The sequence below is a fragment of the Heteronotia binoei genome, chromosome 6, assembly GCF_032191835.1.
Source record: "Heteronotia binoei isolate CCM8104 ecotype False Entrance Well chromosome 6, APGP_CSIRO_Hbin_v1, whole genome shotgun sequence".
Taxonomy (NCBI): Eukaryota; Metazoa; Chordata; class Lepidosauria; order Squamata; family Gekkonidae; genus Heteronotia; species Heteronotia binoei.
The window spans coordinates 137266606-137290932 of NC_083228.1; the positions used below are offsets into that span (position 1 = coordinate 137266606).

The 24327-nt window shown below is 46.7% G+C and overlaps 1 protein-coding gene across 1 annotated transcript in view; it reads left to right on the forward strand.

The window, feature by feature from the left end:
• Nucleotides 1–6479: 6479 nt before the first annotated feature.
• Nucleotides 6480–24327, forward strand: part of LOC132574455 (cytochrome P450 2J5-like) — a 30113-nt gene continuing 12265 nt past the window's right edge. The window contains exons 1-4 of the mRNA XM_060242809.1: nt 6480–6729; nt 14142–14304; nt 18084–18233; nt 19911–20071. Coding sequence (XP_060098792.1) covers nt 6559–6729; nt 14142–14304; nt 18084–18233; nt 19911–20071 — 645 coding nt within the window. The 5' untranslated portion in view covers nt 6480–6558. The remainder of the gene's footprint in view (nt 6730–14141; nt 14305–18083; nt 18234–19910; nt 20072–24327) is intronic.

The window sequence follows — 24327 nt, forward strand, 5'->3', positions numbered from 1 at the left end:
CTGGCTGAAACAACCGACAGTGTCTCCTGTGTTCGGTGAGGCGGGTGTTGATACTGCATTGGGTAGTGCCAATGTAGACTGCACCACAGGAGCAGGGTATTTTGTAGACTCCAGGGGTTGAAAGTGGATCTCTCATATCTTTGGCCGAGCGCAGCAAGTGGCGGATCTGTTGTGTGGGTTTGAAGACTGTGTCAACATTGTGGCGTTTGAGAATTTTGCCAATGCGGTCGGTGACAGATTTTATGTAGGGCAGGAAGGCTGTACCTACATTTGTGTGTGGCTCGGGATTTGGAGTGGATGGTCTCTTGGGATGGAGGGCTCTTCTAATTTCTTGTAGGGAGTATCCATTGGCCTGCAGTGATTGGTTGAGGTGGTGTAGTTCCTGCTGGAGTTGGCTTGGTTCACAGATGCGTGATGCTCGGTGGATGAGGATTTTTACAACTGTACGTTTTTGGCGAGAATGATGATTGGAATTCTTATTTAGATAGCGGTGGTGTGCGTGGGTTTCCTGAATACAGTGTGGCCGAGTTTTCCGTCATCTTTCCTGGTTATGAGGACGTCAAGAAAGGCAAGTTGACCATTCTTTTCTTTTTCCATGGTAAACTGGATACGAGGATGGACTGAATTCAGATGAAGGAGAAAGTTATTCAAAGCAGCCTCTCCATGACTCCAGATGGCAAAAACATCATCCACATATTGGAGCCAGCAACGTGGTTTTAGGAGGGCAGATCTTAGTGCTGTATCTTCGAAGGTTTCCATGTAAAAGTTAGCGATGACAGGGCTAAGGGGGCTTCCCATGGCAACTCCATCGATCTGTTCATAAAAGTTATTGTTCCATTGGAAGTAGGTAGTGGTGAGCACGTGGTGGAATAGGGCAGTGATGTCATCAGGAAAGATGTGTTGTAGTTGAACAAGGGTTTCTTTGATGGGAACCATGGTGAACAACGAGACGACATCGAAGCTTACTAAAAGATCGCTGGGTTGGAGTTTTAGGGGTTTGATTTTTTCCAAAAAATGTGATGAGTCCCTGATGTAAGAGGTAGTGTTGCCCACAAGGGGTTAAAGAAGGCCGGTCAAGTGTTTGGCTATGGCGTAGATAGGTGAGCCGATGGCGTTGACTATCGGTCGAAGAGGAACATTGGGTTTGTGGATCTTAGGGAGGCCATACAGTCTGGGGGGGCAGAGCTTCAGACTTTCTGAGCAGGCGTTGATCCTCAATCGGTATTGAAGAGCCTCTGATGAGCAGATTTGTTTTCCGAAGTATTCTTGTGGCGGAGTCGCAGTGAAGTAAGTAATGAGTAAAAGAATAAGAATAATAGTTATATTGGAGTTAAGATAAAGTTAAGTGAATAATCACTTTTAGCTAAGATTCTATATATGTGAATTTTTACTTTTAAAAGGTTTTTAATTTGTTTTGTATACCGGCGGAGGTCACAATTTGGAGGGTGGGAGGGGTAGGAAATTGTGTAACGTATTGATGAACTATATTTAGATTTTGGTAGTAGATTACTTTTCAATATATTGCAAAATAAAAAAAAATTGTTCACTACAATTAGGGAACAAACCAAGGCCACTGGGTGTGAGAACTGGGGGTACAAAATTCAGGTGGCACAAGTAGCTCAAGGACCTGTGAAGCCATTGTTATGCTGTATTCAGCAATATTTCTAACTTTGGTGCTTTCCACACTAGCCGTGTGGAGGCTCCAGGATGGCTCTTTTTAAGCCGTCCGGATTCAGAAGGCCTCCAAGCCACCCCAGAACGCCCATCTCTTCTCAGCCATTGAGTACTTTTTGCATTTGAAATGTCTAATTGGTAACTTAGAAGTCTCCTCCGCCTCCTTATAAAAATTTGATCGTACTAGCATTTCCCTAAGTGTCCTACCTCTTTTCCATCCTATGACAGGCACATTGCAACACCCAGGTAAGCTGGCGATCATATGCCAATGCTTATTTATTATGGCTCTAATTGGCTCAGTCTACTGGGATATTGAAAAGCACATGCATTCATGTTCTTCTGTTTCCTCTCCTTATCATCCAATATCTCCCTTGTGTAATGAAAACAAAAGATCTCCAGCACATAAATAAGAATTTACTAAATATCTCCAGCACATAAATAAGAATTTACTAAATATCTCCAGCACATAAATAACAATGTACTAAATATCTCCAGCACATAAATAATACACAAAACATTAGTATTACTTATGAGAAAAATACAAAATACACACACTGTTGCCAATAAATACAATTCAGAATAACACAAACCAAGCCACCAAGTTACATTACAGTTCCAGGCTTCCAAGGAATATGTAAAGACTTATACAACACTCAAAGGTGATAAAAATATATTCTCCACCTGTGCATAAAGTATGTTCCCAATCGAATTTCGATCGTTATGTTTCCCGTTTTGATTAATATCTTTGTCAAGAGATGCACACACAAATAACTAAAAGCCTTTACTCTGATGCTCTCTAAACCATATGTCAGCTTCAAAATATTAATTTTAATATTGCATATCTCTGGAGCCTTAATAATAATACTTTTATTTATATCCCGCCCTCCCTGCCGGGGCAGGCTCAGGGCGGCTCACAACACATAACTACAATGTACAATGAAAAACCATACATGATAATTACAATTACAATTATATAAAATCATCATTAAATCATTAAAACAACTTTTATTAAAATTAACATTGTGGTGCTATAACTTAGGTCTTCTATAAAATTCAGTGATCAAAACATATCCAGTGAAACTTTCTTGGCTCGGTATTAAGTGAAGGCTATTTTGAAGAGGTAGGTCTTGCAGGCCCTGCGGAATTGGTCTAAACATCGCAGGGCCCGCACCTCCTCCGGGAGTTGATTCCACAGTAGTGGAGCTGTAATGGAGAAGGCCCGGTCCCACGTAGTCTTCAATCTGGCCTCCCTTGGCCCAGGGATATTCAGCTGGTTCTTTCCAGCTGACCTCAGCGCTCTCTGGGGTTCATATGGGGAGAGACGGTCCCTCAAGTAGGCAGGTCCTCGGCCATATAGGGCTTTAAAGGTAATAACCAGCACTTTGTAACGAACTCGGTACACCACTGGCAGCCAGTGCAGTCCGCGCAGCCCCAGCTGTATGTGCTCCCATCTTGGGAGTCCCAACAACAGCCTAGCCGCCATGTTCTGCACTAGCTGCAGCCGCCGGGTTTGGCACAAGGCAGCCCCATGTAGAGGGCGTTACAGTAGTCCATTCTCGAGGTGACCGTAGCATGGATCACCGTTGCTAGGTCTCGGCGCTCAAGGAAGGGGGCCAACTGCTTCGCCCGCCGAAGATGAAAAAACGCGGACTTGGCAGTGGCCTCTATCTGTGCCTCCATTGATAATGAAGGCTCCAGAAGAACCCCCAAGCTCTTGATCCTATGGGCCGCTTTCAGCGGCACACCGTCAAAAACCGGAAGGGGGATTTCCCTTCCCGGTGCACTGCGGCACAAGCAAAGGACCTCTGGATTCAACTTCACCCCACTCAGCCTGAGCCAACCTGCCACGGCCTGCAATGCTAGGTCCAGGTTTTCTGGGACACAGTCAGGCCGGCCGTCCATTAGTAGATAGAGCTGGGTGTCATCTGCATATTGGTGGCACCCAAGCCCAAACCTCCAAGCAATCTGGGCAAGGGAGCGCATGTAGATGTTAAATAACATCGGAGAGAGAACTGCACCTTGTGGCACCCCACACACTAGTGGGTGCCTCTAGGACAGCTCTCCCCCAATTGCCACCCTTTGTCCCCTTCCGTCAAGGAAGGAGGAAAGCCACTGTAAGGCCGACCCCCTAATCCCTGCATCGGCAAGCCAGCAGGCCAGTAGCCAATGGTCGACCATGTCAAACGCAGCCGACAGGTCTAACAACATCAGCACCACCACGCCGCCTCAATCTAGATGCCGCTGGAGGTCATCCACCAAGGCGACCAGCACTGTCTCCATCCCATGACCCGGACGAAAGCCGGACTGGTGGAAGTCTAAGGTGGAAGTGTCATTCAAAAAACTCTGCAACTGTAGCGCCACTGCCCTCTCAATAACTTTACCTAAAAATGGTAAGTTCGAGACCGGTCGGTAATTCGCCAATTCGGCCGGATCTGCTGTACTTTTTTTCAAGAGGGGGCGGACCATAGCCTCTTTTAAGGATGTTGGAAATTGCCCTTCCAAGAGGGATCTATTTATGATATCCCGTACAGGATATCTAAGCTCCCTCTGGCAAGATTTAATTAGCCAGGAGGGGCATGGGTCAAGATCGCAAGTTGTAGGGCGCACAGTAGAGAGAATTCCGTCGACTTCCCCTAGGCTGAGTGCGTCGAAGTGGTCCAAGATAAAATCAGAAGACAGGCACGGAGCCTCGGGTTCTTGTACTGTATCCAATGTGGCGGGAAGGCCCTGGCGGAGTGACGAGATTTTATCTGCAAAAAATTTCGCAAAAGCCTCGCAGCTTATTTCCAATTCTCTCGCATTTGGTCTGCCTTGAGGCAGAATAGTCAAATTCTCAATTATCTTAAATAATTGTGCTGGGCGCGAATTTGCAGACGCAATCCTAGCCGCAAAGTAATCTTTCTTTGCGGCCTTGACTGCCATCTCATAAGACTTCATAAACGTTCTGTAGGATGTTCTCGTCGCTTCGTCACGAGTATGCCACCACCGTCTCTCTAGTCGTCTGAGTCCCTGTTTCAGCTGCCGTAGCTCCAAGGTGTACCATGAAGCCAGCCTATTACGGGGATGCAGAGGACGCCGGGGTGCGATCTCGTTGATGGCCCTGGATAGCCTGTCGTGCCAAGTCTCTACCAGGCCATCAAGGGAATCGCTAGGGGGCCAGGGATCCCGCAGAGCCATTTGGAACCGCTCAGGGTCCATCAGACTCCGCGGGCGAGCCAAAATAGGCTTGCCGCCCGTACAGGGTTGGGTTGGCACACGCACACGAGCCTTGAGGGCTAGGTGATCCAACCTTACAGCCTCTGTAATACTAATGACTCAGTGGTACATATTTTATGCTGGGCCATTAGCTCTCAATGAAAGAGAGCATAAAGTACGGTATGTACCTATTCAGGCAAGAAGTTTCTGCCAAACAGTCAAGTCTTTCTATTGGCTCCTTGGATGTTATAACACCCAGTGGTGTTTTGTGTGCCTCCTTTGAATTCATAAAATCACAGAATCATAGAGCTGGAAGGGATCTCCAGGGTCATCTAGTCCAACTCCCTGCACAATGCAGGAAACTCATAAATACTTCCTCCTAAATTCATAGGATCTTCATTGCTATCAGATGGCCATCTAAGCATGTTTAAAAATCTCCAAGGCCCCCCCCACTGGTTTTTAGCTTGGAGAGGAGGCGGCTGATATGATCACAATCTTCAAGCCCTTGAAGGGCTATGTAGAGGATGGTATGGAATTGTTTTTTTGTGGCCCCAGAAGGTAGAACTAGAACCAATGGGTTGAAATTAAATCAAAAGAGTTTAAGGCTCAACATTAGGAAGAACTTCCTGACCGTTAGAGCGGTTCCTCAGTGGAACAGGTTTCCTCGGGAGGTGGTGGGCTCTCCTTCCTTGGAGGTTTTTAAACAGAGGCTAGATGGCCATCTGACAGCAGTGCTGATCCTGTGAATTTAGGGGGAGGTATTTGTGGATTTCCTGCATCGTGCAGGGGATTGGACTAGATGACCCTGGAGGTCCCTTCCAGCTCTATGATTCTAATCTTGCATGAGACAGAGCTCCCCCCTTCAGTTAAAATGAGAATACATTCTTTGCATTCTCTGTGAAGAAATGAACTTTTGCCTCATGAAAGCGCACAGTGGTATAAATGCTGTTAGAGTTAGAGCATTGTGTTTGTCTCTTTTATACTCAGCTGCAGGTCTTTTTTTTTTTTAGCAGGATCACACAGGAACGCAGTTGCGGCTGTCTTGGTGTGAGAGGGTGTGGCCTAATATGAAAATGAGTCTGGCTGGGCCTTATCTTTTAAAAAAGCCCTGTGTGAAACAATGGTGATGTCAGGGGTGTGTGGCTCAATATGCAAATGAGTTCCTGCTGGGCTTTTTCTACAAAAAAAAGCCCTGCTCAGTGATTTAAGGCAGGGGCGGCCAATGGTAGCTCTCTGGATGTTTTTTGCCTACAACTCCCATCAGCTCCAGCCATTGGCCATGCTGGCTGGGGCTGATGAGAGTTGTAGGCAAAAAAAACATCTGTTAGCCGCCATGTTAAAACATGTTGTTAGCCGCCCTGAGCCTGCCTAGGTGGGGAGGGCGGGATATAAATAAAAATTATTATTATTATTATTAATTATCTGGAGAGCTACTGTAGGCCACCCCTGATTTAGACTGCTCACAGCGAATGTAAATGTAGCTATTATACTTGCTTTTTTCCCTCAGAGAGATTTTCCCCTCTAATAGTTAACACGTTGCTCCTATCTGGCTGCATTCCAAACCATGATGCAAGAGCGTCAGTTGAAAGCTGATTTAACAACAGTCAGCTAGAAAAAAACAGCAAGGGAGGGAGCAGTTCACCCATCTAGCTGACAGATACAAAGAGAAAGAGAAAAGAGGCAAGGGCAATGCTGAGGTTATGGACCCTGTTGGTTGCTGTGTTGATGTTTCTCCTGATCCTCCACTTCCTGAAACTGTCGCAATCGTGCAAGGCCTACCCTCCTGGGCCTCTTCGGCTTCCTTTCATTGGAAACGTTTGGAAAATAGGATCAACGTTTTCTCAAGATATGTTGATTAAGGTATGTCAATCTAAATGGCAGAGCCGGCGCGTCCATTAGGCAGCAGGAGGCGGCTGCCTGGAGCACGGCTCGGGGGGGGGGCACTCGTTTCGGCGCGCCTGCCCACCCTTGCTTCCTCAGTGAGCTCGGCTGCAGATGCGAGGGGCAGAGCGACAGCATGCGTGCATGCCTGCTGAGGCCAGAAGGAGGGATGGTGGCTCAGTGGTAGAGCATCTGCTTGGTAAGCAAAAGGTCCCAGGTTCAATCCCTGGCATCTCCAAAAAAGGGTCCAGGCAAATAGGCGTGAAAAACCTCAGCTTGAGACCCTGGAGAGCTGCTGCCAGTCTGAGTAGACAATACTGACTTTGACGGACCAAGGGTCTGATTCAGTATAAGGCAGCTTCAAATGTCTCTATGTCCCCACTATGGTCGCCTCCAAGCTCGCCCTCGCCAAGGAAGTGAGGGGTGGTGGGGGTCATCTGGCTTGGGGCACCAGCCTGGCACCAGCTCCCAGCGTTGGCACCGGTAAATGGTATCCATCAATGAATCAAGAGATAAGAACATGGGGGGTTTTAGCTTTTTTTCCTGCTGTGGTTAGTCGATGGCATGGCATTCTGTCTCAGGTGTGTATTCTGCACTGCAGAGCACACGTTGAGAGTATTCATCAATGAATCAAGAGATAAGAACATGGGGGTTTTTAGCTCCTGGCTCTGCCCCCAATGTCTCCAGGCTCCATCCCCAAAGTCCCCAGATATTTCTTGAATTGGACTTGGCAACCTTACACGATCACAAATGATTCCTATGAGAAGGAAAAATGGGAGGAGCCTAAAGAAACCAAGGTTGTTCCATAAACAACTCTCTAAATACTTGAGAAATAAAAAATACTCATTTAGGAAATGGAAGGAGAGCCTTATAACCAAGGATGAATATAAGCAAATAGCCACAACAGACGCCCTGTGAGGTAGATGAAGATATTGGATTTATATCCCGCCCTCCACTCCGAAGAGTCTCAGAGCGGTTCACAATCTCCATTCCCTTCATCCCCCACAACAGACACCCTGTGAAGTGGGTGGGACAGGACAGGGCTCTCCCAGCAGCTGCCCTTTCAAGGACAACCTCTGCCAGAGCTATGGCTGATGTAAGGCCATGCTAGCAGGTGCAAGTGGAGGAGTGGGGAATCAAACCCGGTTCTCCCAGATAAGAGTCCTTACACTTAACCACTACACCAAATTGGCTCTCCAAGAAGAAGACTGATTGATACCCCGTCCTTCTCTCTGAATCAGTCTCAGAGCGGCTCACAATCTCCTATATCTTCTCCCCCCACAACAGACATCCTGTGAGGTGGGTGAGGCTGAGAGAGCTCTGACAGAAGCTGCCCTTCCAAGGACAACTCCTGTGAAAGCTATGGCTGACCCAAGGCCATTCCAGCAGCTGCAAGTAGAGGAGTGGGGAATCAAGTGGAGGAGTGGGGAATCTGCACACTTCACCACTACACCAAACTGGCTCTCCAGTTTGGATTAGTGTGATTTGAGTTTCTTTTGTTCCTTACATTTTTTTTAGTGGCCATGCACTCATGCTCCCATGCGCCTGGGGCAGTTTTTTTTTTTTTTTAAACAATACTGCTGAGCACCTAGAGTGGATTGACAGGTTAAAGCCACCAAACCACGTCACGCGCTCTCTGGCATTCAGAAGCTTGGAAAGGTGGATAGCATGTGGGAAAAGAATTTGCTACCATTTCCTAAGATGTGTACATTTGAGCTTGATTTTTTTAATCCATTTGCAAGCCATCCCTATGTCAGCTTAAACTGCCCATCTGGACCCAGTCTTTTTGGTGCAGGGGAGAGGGGAGAAAAAAGAAAGCTTTCTTAGAAAACAGCTGCTCATGGAGATAAGGTCCATTTATTGCGATGCGGTGGCTAAAAAGGCAAATGCAATTTTGGGCTGTATCAACAGAAGTCCAGTGTCCAGATCACGTGAAGTGATGGTATCACTTTACTCTGCTCTGGTAAGAGCTCACCTGGAGTATTGTGTTCAGTTTGGGGCACCACATTTTAAGAAGTATATAGATAAGCTGGAACGGGTCCAGAGGAGGGCGATGAAAATAGTGCAGTTCCACAAGGCCTGCAAGACTGTCCTCTTCTGGCTCAGGGGTCCCAACCCTCCCGCTCTAGCGGGGGACCCCAGGTTTCCGAGCCTCTTCCCCCGCTCCCCGCAAAAACGGAAGCGGGGGAGAAGCGGCGTCCTCCTGCTGCTGCTGGCGGCGTTGGGGGCTGCCGGGGAGGATGCTGGGGGTGAACAGCATCACCAGCGGGGGTTGAGGGGGCCGCCTGCGCTCGCGCTCCATGTGCTCCTCATCGGCTGCTGTGCTGCTGGAGGCGGCTGACCACGCGGTCGGTGTAAAGGACGGGCTTGAGGGTGCGCGAGCGCTGTGGCCAGCCGTAGCAGAAGGTCTCCACGCCCCGCCCGTTGCGCCCGTAGCACTCGCGCACCCTCAAGCCCGTCCTTTACACCGACCGTGTGGTCAGCTGCCTCTAGCAGCACAGCCGCCGCCACCCCCCCCCCCAAGTCCCAGCAACCCCAGGTGAGTAAGCGCCCTGCCCTGCCCTGCCCCGCAGCGGCACGGGATGGAGGGAGGCCAGGGGGATGGAGCTGCCGAGGCCCGGTGGGTTGTCCTTGCCGCCCTCCCTTCTCTGCTGCCTTCGCGGCTTCCCCGAGACGGGGCGGGCGGCTTCTGCGGCCCCACACCCTCCTCGGAGGTCCAGTTGCCCAGCGGTGTTTCCTGCAGAAACTGCCGGAAGAGCAGGGCCGCCTCTTCTCGGCTTCATTTTAGCTGCTCCTCCGAGATGGGCTCAGCCTGAGCCCATCTCGGAGGAGCAGCTACAGTGAGCGGAGAACAGGCGGCGGCGGCAGCCGTCCCCCCCCCCAGCTCCACCCCAGTGTCTCCTGGCTCCACCCCCAAAGTCCCCAGATATTTCCGAAATTGGACTTGGCAACCCTATCTGGCTGGCATACAATTGACTGGCACCGGTATTTAAGAGCTGTGGAAGAAGGCCATTGCCATCAGAATAGCACCAATTTAATAGCCTGTTTTTTCTGTTTTAACTGTTTTAATCATTGTTATTTATTACCGAATATGTATTTTTAATACTTATTAATTTTATTGTTTCTGGAATTTTATGCCGTAAGCCTCCCTGAGCCTGCTTCGACGTGGAGGGTGGGGTATAAATCAAATAAATAAATAATAAATGGTGAGGGGTGTGAAGACCAAGTCCTATGAAGAAAGGTTGAAGGAGCTGGGGATATTTAGCCTGGAGAGGAGGCAGCTGAGAGATTATATGATCACCATCTTCAAGTACTTGAAGGGCTGTCATAGAGAGGATGGTGTGGAATTGTTTTCTGCTGAATAAACAATTTTATTAGTAACATATGGTAGTAGAACTATAACTACAACTTATAAAAAGCTTAATATATATTAAGAAAAAGACCATCATTCTACCCCACATCTTACTTTCTCCCACCCCTCCCCCAATTACTTGACCCCCGCCAGTGTTATTTTCTTTAAAAAAACAGATATTAAAGGTACCCTTAACTATCAAGAAAAAAAATGAAACAAAAAAGAAACATAGGGAAGAAGAACCCCCTTCAAGAGTTATATTGTTATCTTAAAAATCTTAATCCTCAAAAATTGTCCAATGTCCTTTTATTTTCCACTCTTTCTCTACATATCTTCTGAATTTCTTCCACTCTTGGTTAAAAAGTTCTAAATCACAGTCTCTTAATTTTCTTGTTAATTTGTCCATTTCACTCCATGACATAACTTTCATAATCCAGTCCCATTTTTCTGGTATTTTTTCTTGCTTCCACAACTGCGCATACAATGTCCTAGCAGCTGAGAGCAAGTACCATATTAATGTTCTATCTTCTTTTGGAAATTTTTCCATTTGTTATATATCCTTTCAAATCATCATTCTCTTCCTCAGGTACTCCTCTCAAACGTAGCTGATTTTCCATTAATTTGCAGTCGTGAATCGTCACTTTTTCTTGTACTTTCAGCAAGGTGGTATCATGTGTTTTAACTTTCTCCTCCACCTCCTGTACTTTCTTGTCTATTTTCCCAATTTGGTTTTTGAGGTCATCCACTTCTTTTTTAATCACTGTAGTAAGTTCTTCCTTCAACTCTTCCATCATTTTCTTAACTCCTTTCATAATCCTGGCTTCCATAGCCTCCATTTGGTCTTGCATTTTTTCTAATGAAAGGGCTCTTGTTCGGAGCTGCCTGGGCTCTGACATTTAAGCAAAGAGCAAGGGGGATGCAATTAAAATACCAAAAATTTCCGTCGCACAATTTGCAAGTTTGACTACCAAGTTCAGAAGGTCTAAATTTTCTCTCTCAATTAAACTTTGTTCTGTTTTCTTCTGAGCTTCCCAGGCCCAGATATAAATTTTTGAAGAATTTTTCCCCTTTAAAAAAATGACGAAATTTTTGACCTCACCAATTTAAAATCTGACAGTCAGGTTCAATAGAGCAGGGCTTGCCCTTTCCAGCAAGCCCAATTTCGCTGGTTTCTGAGCCCCCAAAGCAAAGATATTTAACAAAAAAGTCTTTAAAAAATCCAAAATGGCGGCCGCGATTTTTTCTCCTTTTAAAGATTTTTTTTCCCCTTTTAAAATCACCCCAGGAGCCCACCAATAATGTAGTCAATAGTTCTTATCTTCTTACCCTTTTCCCTGTCGTTTCTGTCACTTTTTAAAGTCCCAAATCTTTTTAAAACGATGTTTTAAATTGGACCTCCCAGCAATGGCTGCCGATGTTTCTCTATGATGTAGAGTAGGCTTTTTTCTTTACTGCTTCCTGTCTCTGTCACCTTCAACCTTATAGATTGCTTGACGCACTTCCTGTCTTGCTCAGTAGAGTTAGAGGACTGTTCCAGTATATTCCTGCGCAGTATGGTTGTTTACATTCCACAAATCGTAAGTAGACACAACAATGATTTCTCTTCAATTTTTAGCAGTTTTTAACACTGTCTTTTATGTCAAAATAATCCAAACTTCACCCTTCCCTTCTTCTACTTGCAAGTTTTATATTTTCCCCTTATTTCCACCTTTAAAACGTCTCTTTAGTCTGTAAATAGCTCCGGAGTGAAAGAAGAGTTTCTGTACCTTTTTTCCTCTGTTTATCCAAGTTCCACTGGTCTTCCAAGACTTTAGTTGTTTAAAAATGTCCCAGAAGGTTAGGATCGTGACGAGCTTATGCCAAATCGATGGCTCTGAGAGATCTTGCAGACGATAATTTTGCAAACTTCTGAGACTCCTCAAAGCCTCAAAGGACCCTTCTCCAAAGCTCCTTTTCAGCCAAGGTAAATCTCTTCTAAAGTTTTTAGTGCAAGTCTTGGACCTTTCTCTCACTGAGAAAGGTAGGCAGTGGGCTTTGGTTTGCCCTCCACTACCCCGAACAAGACCTTCAGCTTGCTCCCGTTACGAGAGACAACTCAGCTCGCCATTTTCCTCCCCGGAAGCCGGTGTGGAATTGTTTTCTGTAGCCCTGGAAGGTAGGACCAGAACCAATGGGTTGAAATTAAATCAAAAGAGTTTTTGGCTCAACATTAGGAAGAACTTCCTGACCGTTAAAGCGGTTCCTCAGTGGAACAGGCTTCCTCAGGACGTGGTGGGCTTTCCTTCCTTGGAGGTTTTTCAACAGAGGCTAGATGGCCATCTGACAGCAATGAAGATCCTGTGAATTTAGGGGGAGGTGTTTGTGGGTTTCCTGCATTGTGCAGAGGGATGGAATGGAGGTCCCATCCAACTCTATGATTTATTTATTTACTTTGAACTTATATCCCGCCCTCTCCACGACAGGACTCAGGGCGGCTAACAACCACCAAGGAGTATATTAAATCAATAAAACCACAGAATGCTAAAACTATACAATTATGAATATTACAGAATGGTGCTATTCACAACTTCTTGTGGCAATTCATGGTTTCCTCAGTGGGCCAATTTAATTTCTGTTAATTTCATAGATGGTTTATCGTCAATGGTCTTTGAGAAATTATCTAATTTATCACAGCTGGTATTCACTCAGTTATAAGGGTGGCAGCCATCTCCATTCAGATGTCGTAGGCTAATAGGAATAATTCTGTTTTACAGGCCCTGTGGAATTGGGAGAGATCCAGCAGGGCCCATATAGCCTCGGGGAGGGTGTTCCACAACATTGGTACTGCCACCGAGAAGGCTCTGGCTCTTGTGGAGCTCAGTTTGACCTCTCTTTGTTCGGGGATGGAGGGAAGACTTTGGCCTCCCAAATGCAGTGCTCTCTAGGGGACATGTGGGGAAAGGCAGCCCCATAGATAGACAGGCCCGCAGCGATGTAGGGCTTTATAGGTCAATACCAGCACTTTGAAGCAAATTCGGAATGCAATGGGCAGCCAGTGCAGCTCTTTTGGCACTGGTTGAATGTGTTCCTGTCAAGGGAGCCCCATTAACAACCGTGCTGCAGCATTTTGCACCAGCTGCAGCTTCCGAGTCACAGTCAAGGGCAGCCCCTTGTAGAGGGCATTACAGTAGACCACTCTCGAGATGACCATAGCATGAATCACCATCACTAAGTCGCTACATTCCAGGAAATGGACCAGCTGCCATACCTGCCACAGATGAAAGAAGGTGGATTTAGCAGTGGCTGCTATCTGGGCCTCTATAGAGAGGACTCCAGGTGCACTCCCAGACTCTTGACCTTTGGTGCTCGTAACAATGGCACTCTGCCAAAAGCCAGCAATGGGGTCTCCCTTCCCGGGCCGCCACGACTCATTGGAGCTTATTAGTTTGGTGTAATGGTTAGTGTGCAGTTTGGTGTAGTGGTGAAGTGTGCGGACTCTTATCTGGGAGAACCAGGTTTGATTCCCCACTCCTCCACTTGCAGCTGCTGGAATGGCCTTGGGTCAGTTTGGTGGAGTGGTTAAGTGTGCGGACTCTTATCTGGGAGAACCGGGTTTGATTCCCCACTCCTCCACTTGCACCTGCTGGAATGGCCTTGGGTGAGCCATATCTCTGGCAGAGGTTGTCCTTGAAAGGGCAGCTGCTGTGAGAGCCCTCTCAGCCCCACACACCTCACAGGGTGTCTGTTGTGGGGAAGGAAGGTAAAGGAGCTTGTGAGCCACTCTGAGACTCTGAGATTCGGAGTGGAGAGCGGGATATAAATCCAATATCTTCTTCTTCTTCTTATTGTCTATGAAAGTAAATTTGGGCAAGGAAAAAGAAGTGAAAATCAGGTTTGGAAAGGTTGGGTTATAAGAGAACTGGCTGAGAGAAGAGCTTCATGTGGCCAGGAATGAAAGAAGTAAAGAAAGGTGAAGGGGACAGGTTTTACTGAAGAACACATGTTACAAAAGCTCAGCAAGTCTGACTTTTTATCTTGTCTCTTCTGTTGCAAATGGCAGCTTGCAAAACAATACGGAAACATTTACAGTCTGTGGCTCGGATCTATGCCTGTGGTTGTAGTGTCTGGATTTGAAGGAGTGAAAGAGGTGTTGATCAAACATTCAGAAGACTTTGTCGACCGCCCAGTTTCCCCTGTCATTACCCTTTTGGTAAAAAATAAGGGTAAGTCGCTGGGAAGAATGAAAGACTGCCTTTGTCTTCTTTGCAGGATTACAATCGACTTCCAGGTGACAGATCAGTTCACCTGGAGAAAATGGCTGCTTTGGAAGGTGGACTCTATGGCATTACACAGCAATGAAGTCCCACCCCTCCCCAAACCATACCCTCCACCCCCCAAAATATCCAGGTATTTCCCAACCTGGAGTCAGCAACTCTACAGATACAAAAGAAGAAGAAGAAGAAGAAGACTGTAGATTTATACCCCACTCCTCTCTGAATCAGAATCTCAGAGTGGCTTATAATCTCCTTTTTCTTCCTCCCCTGTGAGGTGGGTGGGGCCCAGAGAACTCTCACAGCAGCTGCCCCCCCTTTTTTTTAAGATTTCAATTTTTTAATTAGGTTTCAGTATAAAGGGGGGGGGGAATAATGCAGGGATACAGAAGCAAAAAAAAGGGTAATTGGGGAGATCATAAGACAAAGAAACATTAATCAAAAAAGAAAAAGAGAAGCAGTAAACATAACTATTAAATTTCTACCTTTCAAACCTAATATATAACTTTTTCTACCTGTAAGTCTTAAATTTTAACTCAATACAACCATTGCATCCTACAGTCTTATTGTTTTATTATATATATTTTAAATGTTTATTGCTTATGGTATAAATCTAAACTATTCATTTTAATACCAACTAATGAGAAAAGCAAAAAAGTCAGCCACTAAATAATACACAGCAGCTGCCCTTTCAAGGACAACTCTGTGAGAACTATGGCTATCCCAAGGCCATTCCAGCAGCTGCAAGTGGAGGAGTGGGGAATCAAACCTAGTTCTCCCAGATAAGAGTCCACGCACCTAACCACTACACCAAACTAGCTCTCAGGCCAAAAAGCAGCCGGTTTTAAAAAGCCCCATCAAATTCCTGTTCAGCCTCCAAAATGGCCAGCCAATCACACACTGTTATGCAAGCAGGAGGAAGGGGGGTCGAATGTGCAGGGGGACTTCAGTTTCCCCTCTGTATACTGTATTCAGCAGAATGGCAATTTGCTTCCTTCATTAGTAAATAGTTGATGTGGGTGGACTCTTATCTGGGAGAACCGGGTTTGATTCCCCACTCCTCCACTTGCAGCTGCTGGAATGGCCTTGGGTCAGCCATAGCTCTGGCAGAGGTTGTCCTTGAAAGGGCAGCCGCTGTGAGAGCCCTCTCAGCTCCACCCACCTCACAGGGTGTCAGTTGTGGGGGGAGAAGATATAAGCTGCTCTGAGTGTCTGATCCAGAGAGAAGGATGGGGTATAAATCTGCAATTCTTATTATTATTATTTTAAAAGGGGTGGGTGCAAAAGAAGGGTCCCATTCTAAAGGTGGGAACTGGTCTTGAGTCAGCTGTTACATAAAGGAGAGTCTAAAGTAGATTAGAAATCTGAATTCCATTTTCACACACTAACATTTCAAGTTATAATTGTTCATCATTTACCCATGAAAGTCACCTGAGTCATAAAACTTGGCTTTCTACAGCTTCCTCACCTTCCTTCAGGGCTGGGATGATCCAGTTTTTCTCCCCCCCCCCCCCTTCTCTGTCTCCTTCTCATCTAATTGTATATCCTCCCTTTCCTTCTTCATCTCTGACTCAGTGCAGCAAAACAAAACAAAGTGAACAAACTAAGGAAAAACAGTCTCCTACAGTGTGTGACTGCAGCAAAAAAGGCCAATGCTATGCTGGGAATTATTAGGATGGGAACTGGAAACAAATTAGCCAGTATCATAATGCCCCTGTATAAATCAATGGTACAGCCTCTTTTGGAGTACTGTGTACAATTCTGGTCACAGCATCTCAAAAAAGATATTATAGCATTGGAAAAAGTGCAGAAAAGGGCAGCTAGAATGATTAAAGGGTTGGAACACTTTCCCTATGAAGAAAGGTTAAAAAGCTTGGGGCTCTTTAGCTTGGAGAAACGTCAGCTGAGGGGTGACATGATAGACGTTGACAAGATTATGCATGGGATGGAGAAGGTAGAGAAAGAAGTCTATACGAGAATATGAGAACAATACGAGAACTCGTGGGCATTCAATGAAATTGCTGAGCAGTCGGGTTAGAACGGATAAAAGGAAGTCCTTCTTCACCCAAAGGGTGATTAGCATGTGAAATTCACTGCCACAGGAGGTAGTGATGGCTACAGGCATAGCCAGCTTCAAGAGGGGATTGGATAAACATATGGAGCAGAGGCCCATCAGTGGCTTTTAGCCACAGAGTATAGATGGAACTCTCTGACTGATGCAGTAATGCTCTGTATTCTTGGCGCTGGGGAGGAGGGCAACAGTGGGAGGGCTTCTAGTGTCCTGGCCCTACTGATGGACCTCCTGTTGGCACCTGAGTTTTTTGGCCACTGTGTGACACAGAGTGTTGGACTGGATGGGCCATTGGCCTGATCCAATACGGCTTCTCTTATGTGCTTATAAGTGTTTTTGCCATATGTAAAAGGAATCACTGATCAGATGTGAAAACTCAACCTACAAACAGTATTCAGACCCACCAGAAAAATACAACAGATGCTATCATCAGTGTGGCAGAACCGGCCCGATTCTACCTTCAGACCCGGTCCCGTCAGCTCCCTATGGAGTCGCCAACTCCTGGAGGGAGCTATTTCTCCTCCTGCCCCTTGGGCTCGCTGCCACCACCTGCTCAGTCCCGGGGTTCAGATTGAGAGGAACAGGACTCCCAATCCCCCTCTCCAGCTGTGAGGCCAGGCCTCCAGGTCCTCTGCCACCCTGCACTTGGGTTTCACAGAGACCTCAGTGCTTCTTTGGGGCACCCCTGGAGGATTGGCACCTTATCCAACTGCATGCCTTCCCCCTTCCCCGGGGCCCCCTTCTCCACACAGCGTGGTCTAGAAAGACAGAAGAGGCCCCCTCACTTCTACAGGAGTATACCACATACCCTGCAACTGTGGACAGGTTTACATCAGCACCACACATAGCCTAACTCAAACAGGACACAGTATCTTATTCCAAGACACTATAATGCTGGACAACACGTCCAGGTACCAGGTCAGATTACTCAGGGAAGCCATTGAAATCCACAAATATAAACACAATTTCACAATCTCCTTTATCTTTCTCCCCCAGAACAGGCACCCGGTGAGGTGGGTGGGGCTGGAGAGGGCTCTTCCAGCAGCTGCCCTCTCAAGGACAACCGCTGCCAGAGCTGTGGCTGACCCAAGGCCATTCCAGCAGCTGCAAGTGGAGGAGTGGGGAATCAAACCCGGTCCTCCCAGATAAGATTCCGCACACTTAACCACTACACCAAACTGGCTCTTAAGAAAGAAACTGGCTTCTTAAGAAAGAAAGAGCACAATAAAATGTAGAGGTTCTGGAGTTCCGCTCCTATGAGGTCCTGCCCGAAATGAGACCTGATTGTATCAGACAGGAATCGCTTCTGCATTGGGACTGAGGTTCTATGGCTTTTTAAAAAACTGGGTTGCCTTTCAACTCATAGGCACAGGGCTTTTTTTGTAGCAGGAACTCCTTTGCATATTAGGCCACACACCCCTGATGGAGCCAATCCTCCTGGAGCTTACAGTAGGCCCTGTAATAAAAACCCTGTAAGCTCTTGCAGGATTGGCTACATCAAGGGTGTGTGGCCTAATATGCAAAGGAGTTCCTGCTACAAAAAAAAAAGCCCTGGGCTTATACATAAGTTTAGCGTTTGGTGTTTTCAACGTTGGCAATGCGAACCATTTTCTACAGTAATGTGCTGAACTAATTTCTCGTTCCTTCTTTTTGGCCTCAGGTATTATACTGTCAAACGGCCACAACTGGAAGCAACAGAGGAAGTTCGGGCTGGTCACCATGCGGAAACTGGGACTGGGGAAGAAAGGCGTGGAGCACCAAATACAAGAGGAGGCCCATGAGCTTGTTGAAATTTTGGCACGTGCAAAAGGTATGTGGTTTTGGGAAACGGAACTGGTTCATGTTCTCTGTGGCCTTCCTGCTTGCCATAGCTCAGTGAATGCTTGAATTAATTTACCTGTGCACTGGACAATAGAGATTCCCCCCCCCCCCAACCCCGGTCATGTACGCAGAGCACTGAATTTACGTCTCCTCGTCCATCTGCATTGCCTCCCCCTGACATGCTGCCTGGTGTTCACACTATTTGTTATGTGTTTGCTGTGTTATGTATTGCATCTCACTGGGTTATTATTGCCCGAGCTTGAGACAGGCACTCCTTGCAAACCAGGATCCTGAAGCCTGGAAGAACTGGCCAATCAGGATGCCAGGCATGTATCAACTTGTAACAAAGAGATGCAGAAGAAGGTATTCTGGAGTGAGCCAATAGGAGTAACTGTTGCCTGCTAAAGGGGGCATGCTTAACTCAATCATGGTGTGTATGATTAATGAAGTGCCTGTGCTGTGTGTGACTGTTTCTTCTTGTAATAAAGTGTTCTTGGTAGGCTTCCCAATCCCCAGGTCCCAGCGGGGGATCCCCCGGTTTTACAGGCTTCCCCCCTCCCCCAGCCAGTTGGCCGGCGGGGGAAGCCCCACCTCCACAGCCATTATGCACCTCCATGAACAATTCCCATAAGGAATTATGGGGAATTGATCTGCGGGTATCGGGGGCTCTGGGGGGGCTGTTTTTTGAGGTAGAGGTGCCAAATTTTCAGTATAGCATCCAGTGCCTCTTCCCAAAATTCCCCCCAAGTTTCAAAAGTATTGGACCAGGGGGTCCAATTCTACGAGCCCCAAAAGAAGGTGCCCCTATCCTTCATTATTTTCTATGGAAGGAAGGCATTTTAAAAGGTGTGCTGTCCCTTTAAATGTGATGGCCAGAACTCCCTTGGAGTTCAATTCTGCTTGTCACACCCGTGCTCCTGGCTCCGCCCCCATGTCTCCTGGCTCCACCCCCCAAGGTCTCCTGGCCCCACCCCCAAAGTCCCCAGATATTTCTTGAATTGGACTTGGCAACCCTAGTTCTTGGTTAATTCAGAGCAGGCTGAACTCACTTTATTTCACTGTTCAATTTTAAAAAGCCACAAAAGTTGATTACGTTTTGTTATTTTGAAAAAAAAAAAAAAAGGATAGATTGCTAAAAGAATGGATCAATAGAGCTCGGTAGTTCTGCATTGAGAATAGAGCCAGCTATTAGCTCATGTACAGGATGAGTTAGCTAGTGAAATGAGATGACCTGAAAGTCAATTAAACTGTTTTCAGGCTGACAGTAGGTGGGACAGGGCTGGAGATTCTGTCTAGGGATATGATTAGGTTTTGCAGGTAAGAAATGGAGCTGAAGCGGAGGTTGGCTCTCTAGGGTTGCCAATCCCCAGCTGGAGCAACCACAGAAATAAAACACCATGTAAGCTGACTTCTATTGGTGCGTTCTTGTATTATTCTCACACTACACACTCGTACAATATATCTATCAAGCATTAGCATAACACTTTCCAAGTTTACAGTAAGCCGTCTGAACACTAACAGCGAAAGTCCATATGCGACTTCAGTCAGTTTCAAGGATGTTATTCCAGCGCTGCTTTATAGCTAACTCTGCTATGAAATCTCACTGCTGCAATTCACAGGAGAGGTAGAACTAATGTGGTGACCTTGTAAACACCTTTATTTTCAGGGCAGCCGCTCGACCCTTCCTTGCACATCAAAAACTCAGTCTCCAACGTGGTCTCTGCTTTGGCTTTTGGGCACCGTTTCTCTGTCGACGATAAAGAATTCATCATGCTGATTGACATCATTGACAAGTTAATAAACTATCCGGGCACCTTCTTTAATTATGTAAGTAATCTATTCGTTTCCTGCTGGGTCCAACAGGTCTCCTCTCCCAGAGTTTTTGTCTCTCCAAGCTTTGAGATCAACAAGGGATGCAAGAAAAAATTCACGTGGCAATTGATTCAGGTGGGTAGCCACGTCGGTCTGAAGTAGGGTTGCCAAGTCCACTGCGTACTATCAAGTTTTCCCTCCCAAATGGCTAGAGCGTCCGGGAAAACCATAGAGTTTTCCTGGAAACCCCTAGAGCGGCCGTGCAGGAAAGTCGCCTGTGTGCTGATGTCAATTCTGGGTGACGTAATCACGCCAGCGATGAAGGGGGGAGTTGCCCCCGCCGGCCTAATGTGGGCCAGTGGGTTGGGAACCTCCCAGATGGGGGAACCCGCACCCAGACCAGGGGCTTAGCAGCCCTAGTCTGAAGCAGCAGAACAAAGTCTGAGTCCAGTGGCACCATTAAGACCAGTAAAGTTTAATTCCAGGTAGAAGCCTTCATGTACCAAGGTGTGCATGCACACAAAAGTTCAGGACTTTTCTTTTTGTAGCAGAAACTCCTTTGCATATTTGGCCACACACCTCTGATACAGCCAATCCTCCTGGAGCTTATAGTAGGCTCTGTACGAAGAGCCCTGTAAACTCCAGGAGGATCGACTACATCAGGGGTGTGTGGCCTCATATGCAAAGGAGTTTCTGCTACCCAAAAAGCCCTGCAAAGGCTTATATTTAGACTTAAAACGTATCAATTGGGTTCTTTTAAAATGAGGAAGCAAATGGACTTTTCTGACAAACTCTGGAAGACAATATACCATCATCATCATCATCCCTTTTATTGGCATAACGTGCAATAAGGATAGACAAGATATACAGTCTAAGATTAAGAACAATTAGTTAATAAAATTTATAGTGAAACATGCCCCGCATAAATTTTAATAGACTTCTCAGGAAGTTTGGTGCAGTGGCTAAGTGTGCGGACTCTTATCTAGGAGAGCCAGGTTTGATTCCCCACTCCTCCACTTGCACCTGCTAGCATGGCCTTGGGTCAGCCTTATCTCTGGTAGGAGTTGTCCTTGAAAGGGCAGCTGCTGTGAGAGCCCTCTCCAGCCCCACCCACCTCACAGGGTGTCTGTTGTGGGGGAGGAAGGTAAAGGAGATTGTGAACCGCTCTGAGACTCTTCGGAGTGGAGGGCGGGATATAAATCCAATATCTTCATCTACCTCACAGGGTGTCTGTTGTGGGGGAGGAAGGTGAAGGAGATTGTGAGCCGCTCTGAGACTCTTCGGAGTGGAGGGCGGGATATAAATCCAATATCTTCATCTACCTCACAGGGTGTCTGTTGCGGAGGAGGGAGGGAAAGAAGATTGTGAGCCGCTCTGAGACTCTTCGGAGTGGAGGGCGGGATATAAATCCAATATCTTCATCTACCTCACAGGGTGTCTGTTGTGGGGGAGGGAGGTAAAGGAGATTGTGAGCCGCTCTGAGACTCTTCGGAGTGGAGGGCGGGATATAGATCTAATATCTTCATCTACCTCACAGGGTGTCTGTTGTGGGGGAGGAAGGTAAAGGAGATTGTGAGCTGCTCTGAGACTCTTCGGAGTGGAGGGCGGGATATAAATCCAATATCTTCATCTACCTCTCAGGGTGTCTGTTGTGGGGGAGGAAGGTAAAGGAGATTGTGAGCCGCTCTGAGACTCTTCGGAGTGGAGGGCGGGATATAAATCCAATATCTTCATCTACCTCTCAGGGTGTCTGTTGTGGGGGAGGAAGGTAAAGGAGATTGTGAGCCGCTCTGAGACTCTTCGGAGTGGAGGGCAGGATATAAATCCAATATCTTCATCTACCTCACACAGGGTGTCTGTTGTGGGGGAGGAAGGGAAAGGAGATTGTGAGCTGCTCTGAGACTCTTCGGAGTGGAGGGCAGGATATAAATCCAATATCTTCATCTACCTCACAGGGTGTCTGTTGTGGGGGAGGGAGGGAAAGGAGATTGTGAGCTGCTCTGAGACTCTTTGGAGTGGAGGGCGGGATATAAATCCAATATCTTCATCTACCTCACAGGGTGTCTGTTGTGGGGGAGGGAGGTAAAGGAGATTGTGAGCCGCTCTGAGACTCTTCGGAGTGGTGTCGATGCGCTTAGAGTCCAAGAGGGTGATTCTTAGCGACGCAAGAATGAAGGTTGTACACAGTAGCTGTAAAACCGCTATATACATTTATTTACACACCACTCACTCTTCTCTCCGACAGTATGCTCTGCTGCAACTCCAACTCCATTAACCCACACACACCATAGTGACTCTGTACATTTATACATAGACCAGCCAATCAGCAACTTGCTATGTCATGCTGACTGTGCTGGCTGATGCAATACCTCTGGCACCCAGCCACCTGCTGTCATCTAGATCATCTAGCTTCCAGATCTAGTTTCACTTTTACAGCATGTGCTATAAGCTGTCACTTCTCTTATATACAAGCAACAAGTGGAGGGCGGGATATAAATCCAATATCTTCTTCTTCATCATCTTCTACTAACAGCCCTTGTGATTTCTATTTCATTCTCGTAGGCGGTGGTAATCAATCCCATTCACTAAGTTACAGGGAAGGAGAGAAAGATTGCCAAACAGTTCTCTCCGGGGATTAGAATATAACTGACAGTCCAGCAATATATGCTGGATGGGATCTGGGCTGTTCACCCCACAAAATACTTACTATTCTACCTAGGGCTTTTTTTTTTGGAGCAGGAACGCACAGGAACGCAGTTCCGGCTGGCTTAGCATCAGGGGGTGTGGCCTAATATGCAAATCAGCCTCTGCTGGGCTTTTTCTACAAAAGAGCCCTATGTGAAACAATGGTGATGTCAGGGGTGTGAGGCCTGACATGTAAATGAGTTCCTGCTGGGCTTTTTCTACCAACAAAGCCCTGATTATACCTATTGTTCAGAGGCTTGGGATTAAGTAGCATCTTTCAAATTCTGCCTCTGCTGGTTTTATTATTGATTTCTTGAAAAAGAGCAAGACGCCAGTAGTCCAATGGTACCTTAAGGTCTAACAAAATTTGTGATGGTTATTCGCGACTCACTGCTCACTTCTTCAGATACCTGGACACTCGCTCTTTTCTACCGTTGCAGACAGACTAACATGACTATCCATCTAGATTTCCTGAAGTTTTCGGTATGAGCCTGAGTCCTATGTTGCCCCAATGAACCATGCAGAATCAGGGGCGAGGTAGAGATGTTACATTTTACGCAAGTTTACCATGTGGACTTGAAACCATAATGTACCTGCAAGTCATCAAAGATTTCAGGTTTTCATGGCTGGTAACATCATTAGGGTTTGTAGAATCTTTCGGTCTCAAGTGCCGTGTTCTACTGGAGAAAGTTTTCCTTCCAGACGTTTCCTTCTCAGCTGCGGAGAACATCCTCAGTGGCGTTGCAGCCGGAGCAGGCGCTCAGACCTTCTTGGCTGCTGTGCATTGAGTGGGGCCAGGGCTGCTGGAGAGCTGCTATTTGTAGGCTGGAGGGGGTGTGATGAAAGGGCAATTAGTTTGTGGATGTGCCCATTGTTTGGTGGGGCTTCCTGGAAGGGTAGTGATAAGGAAACTGGCTGTTGAATGTGACCATTGTTCCGTGATAATTGCTGGGAAGGATGGAAGGGGTTTGAAGATAAGGAAGATGGTTGTTGACTGTGCTGATTGTTCTGTGGAATTTGCTGGTTGTTCTGAGACTTTCTGCAATTTATAGTCTGTAGGGTGTTTTGCAGAGCTGGGTACCAAGATTGGTGGATGAAAATGCCTTCTTCCTTTCTGTTAAAATTGTGCTGAAACATCTGGAAGGAAAACTTTCTCCAGTAGAACACGGCACTTGATCCTGAAAGATTCTACAAACCCTAATACCTGCAAGAGCCTTGTGGAAATTCCATTACAAGCACCACAGGGTCACGGTCTGATTCAGTGAGGTAGAGGTGCTCTTACCTTCTACCCTGGCCCGTTTTCATAAGCCAAAAGGCAGCCAAAAAAGGCCTACAGATAGCAAATAACAGAGAAGAAGGGAAGGAGATTGTAAGCTGCTCTGAGACTCTGAGTGACGGGCAGGGTATAAATCCAACTCTTCTTCTTCCATCAAAATGTATGGCAGCATAAGCTTTTATGACTCAGAGCTCACTCCGCCGGTTGTATTGAAGCGTGTCCACAATTTGCAGCAGAAGCTTATGCCAGAAAAAAGGGGCATTGATCTTTAAGATAACTTGGTGGTTCCGTGTGAACTTGCTGCAACTGA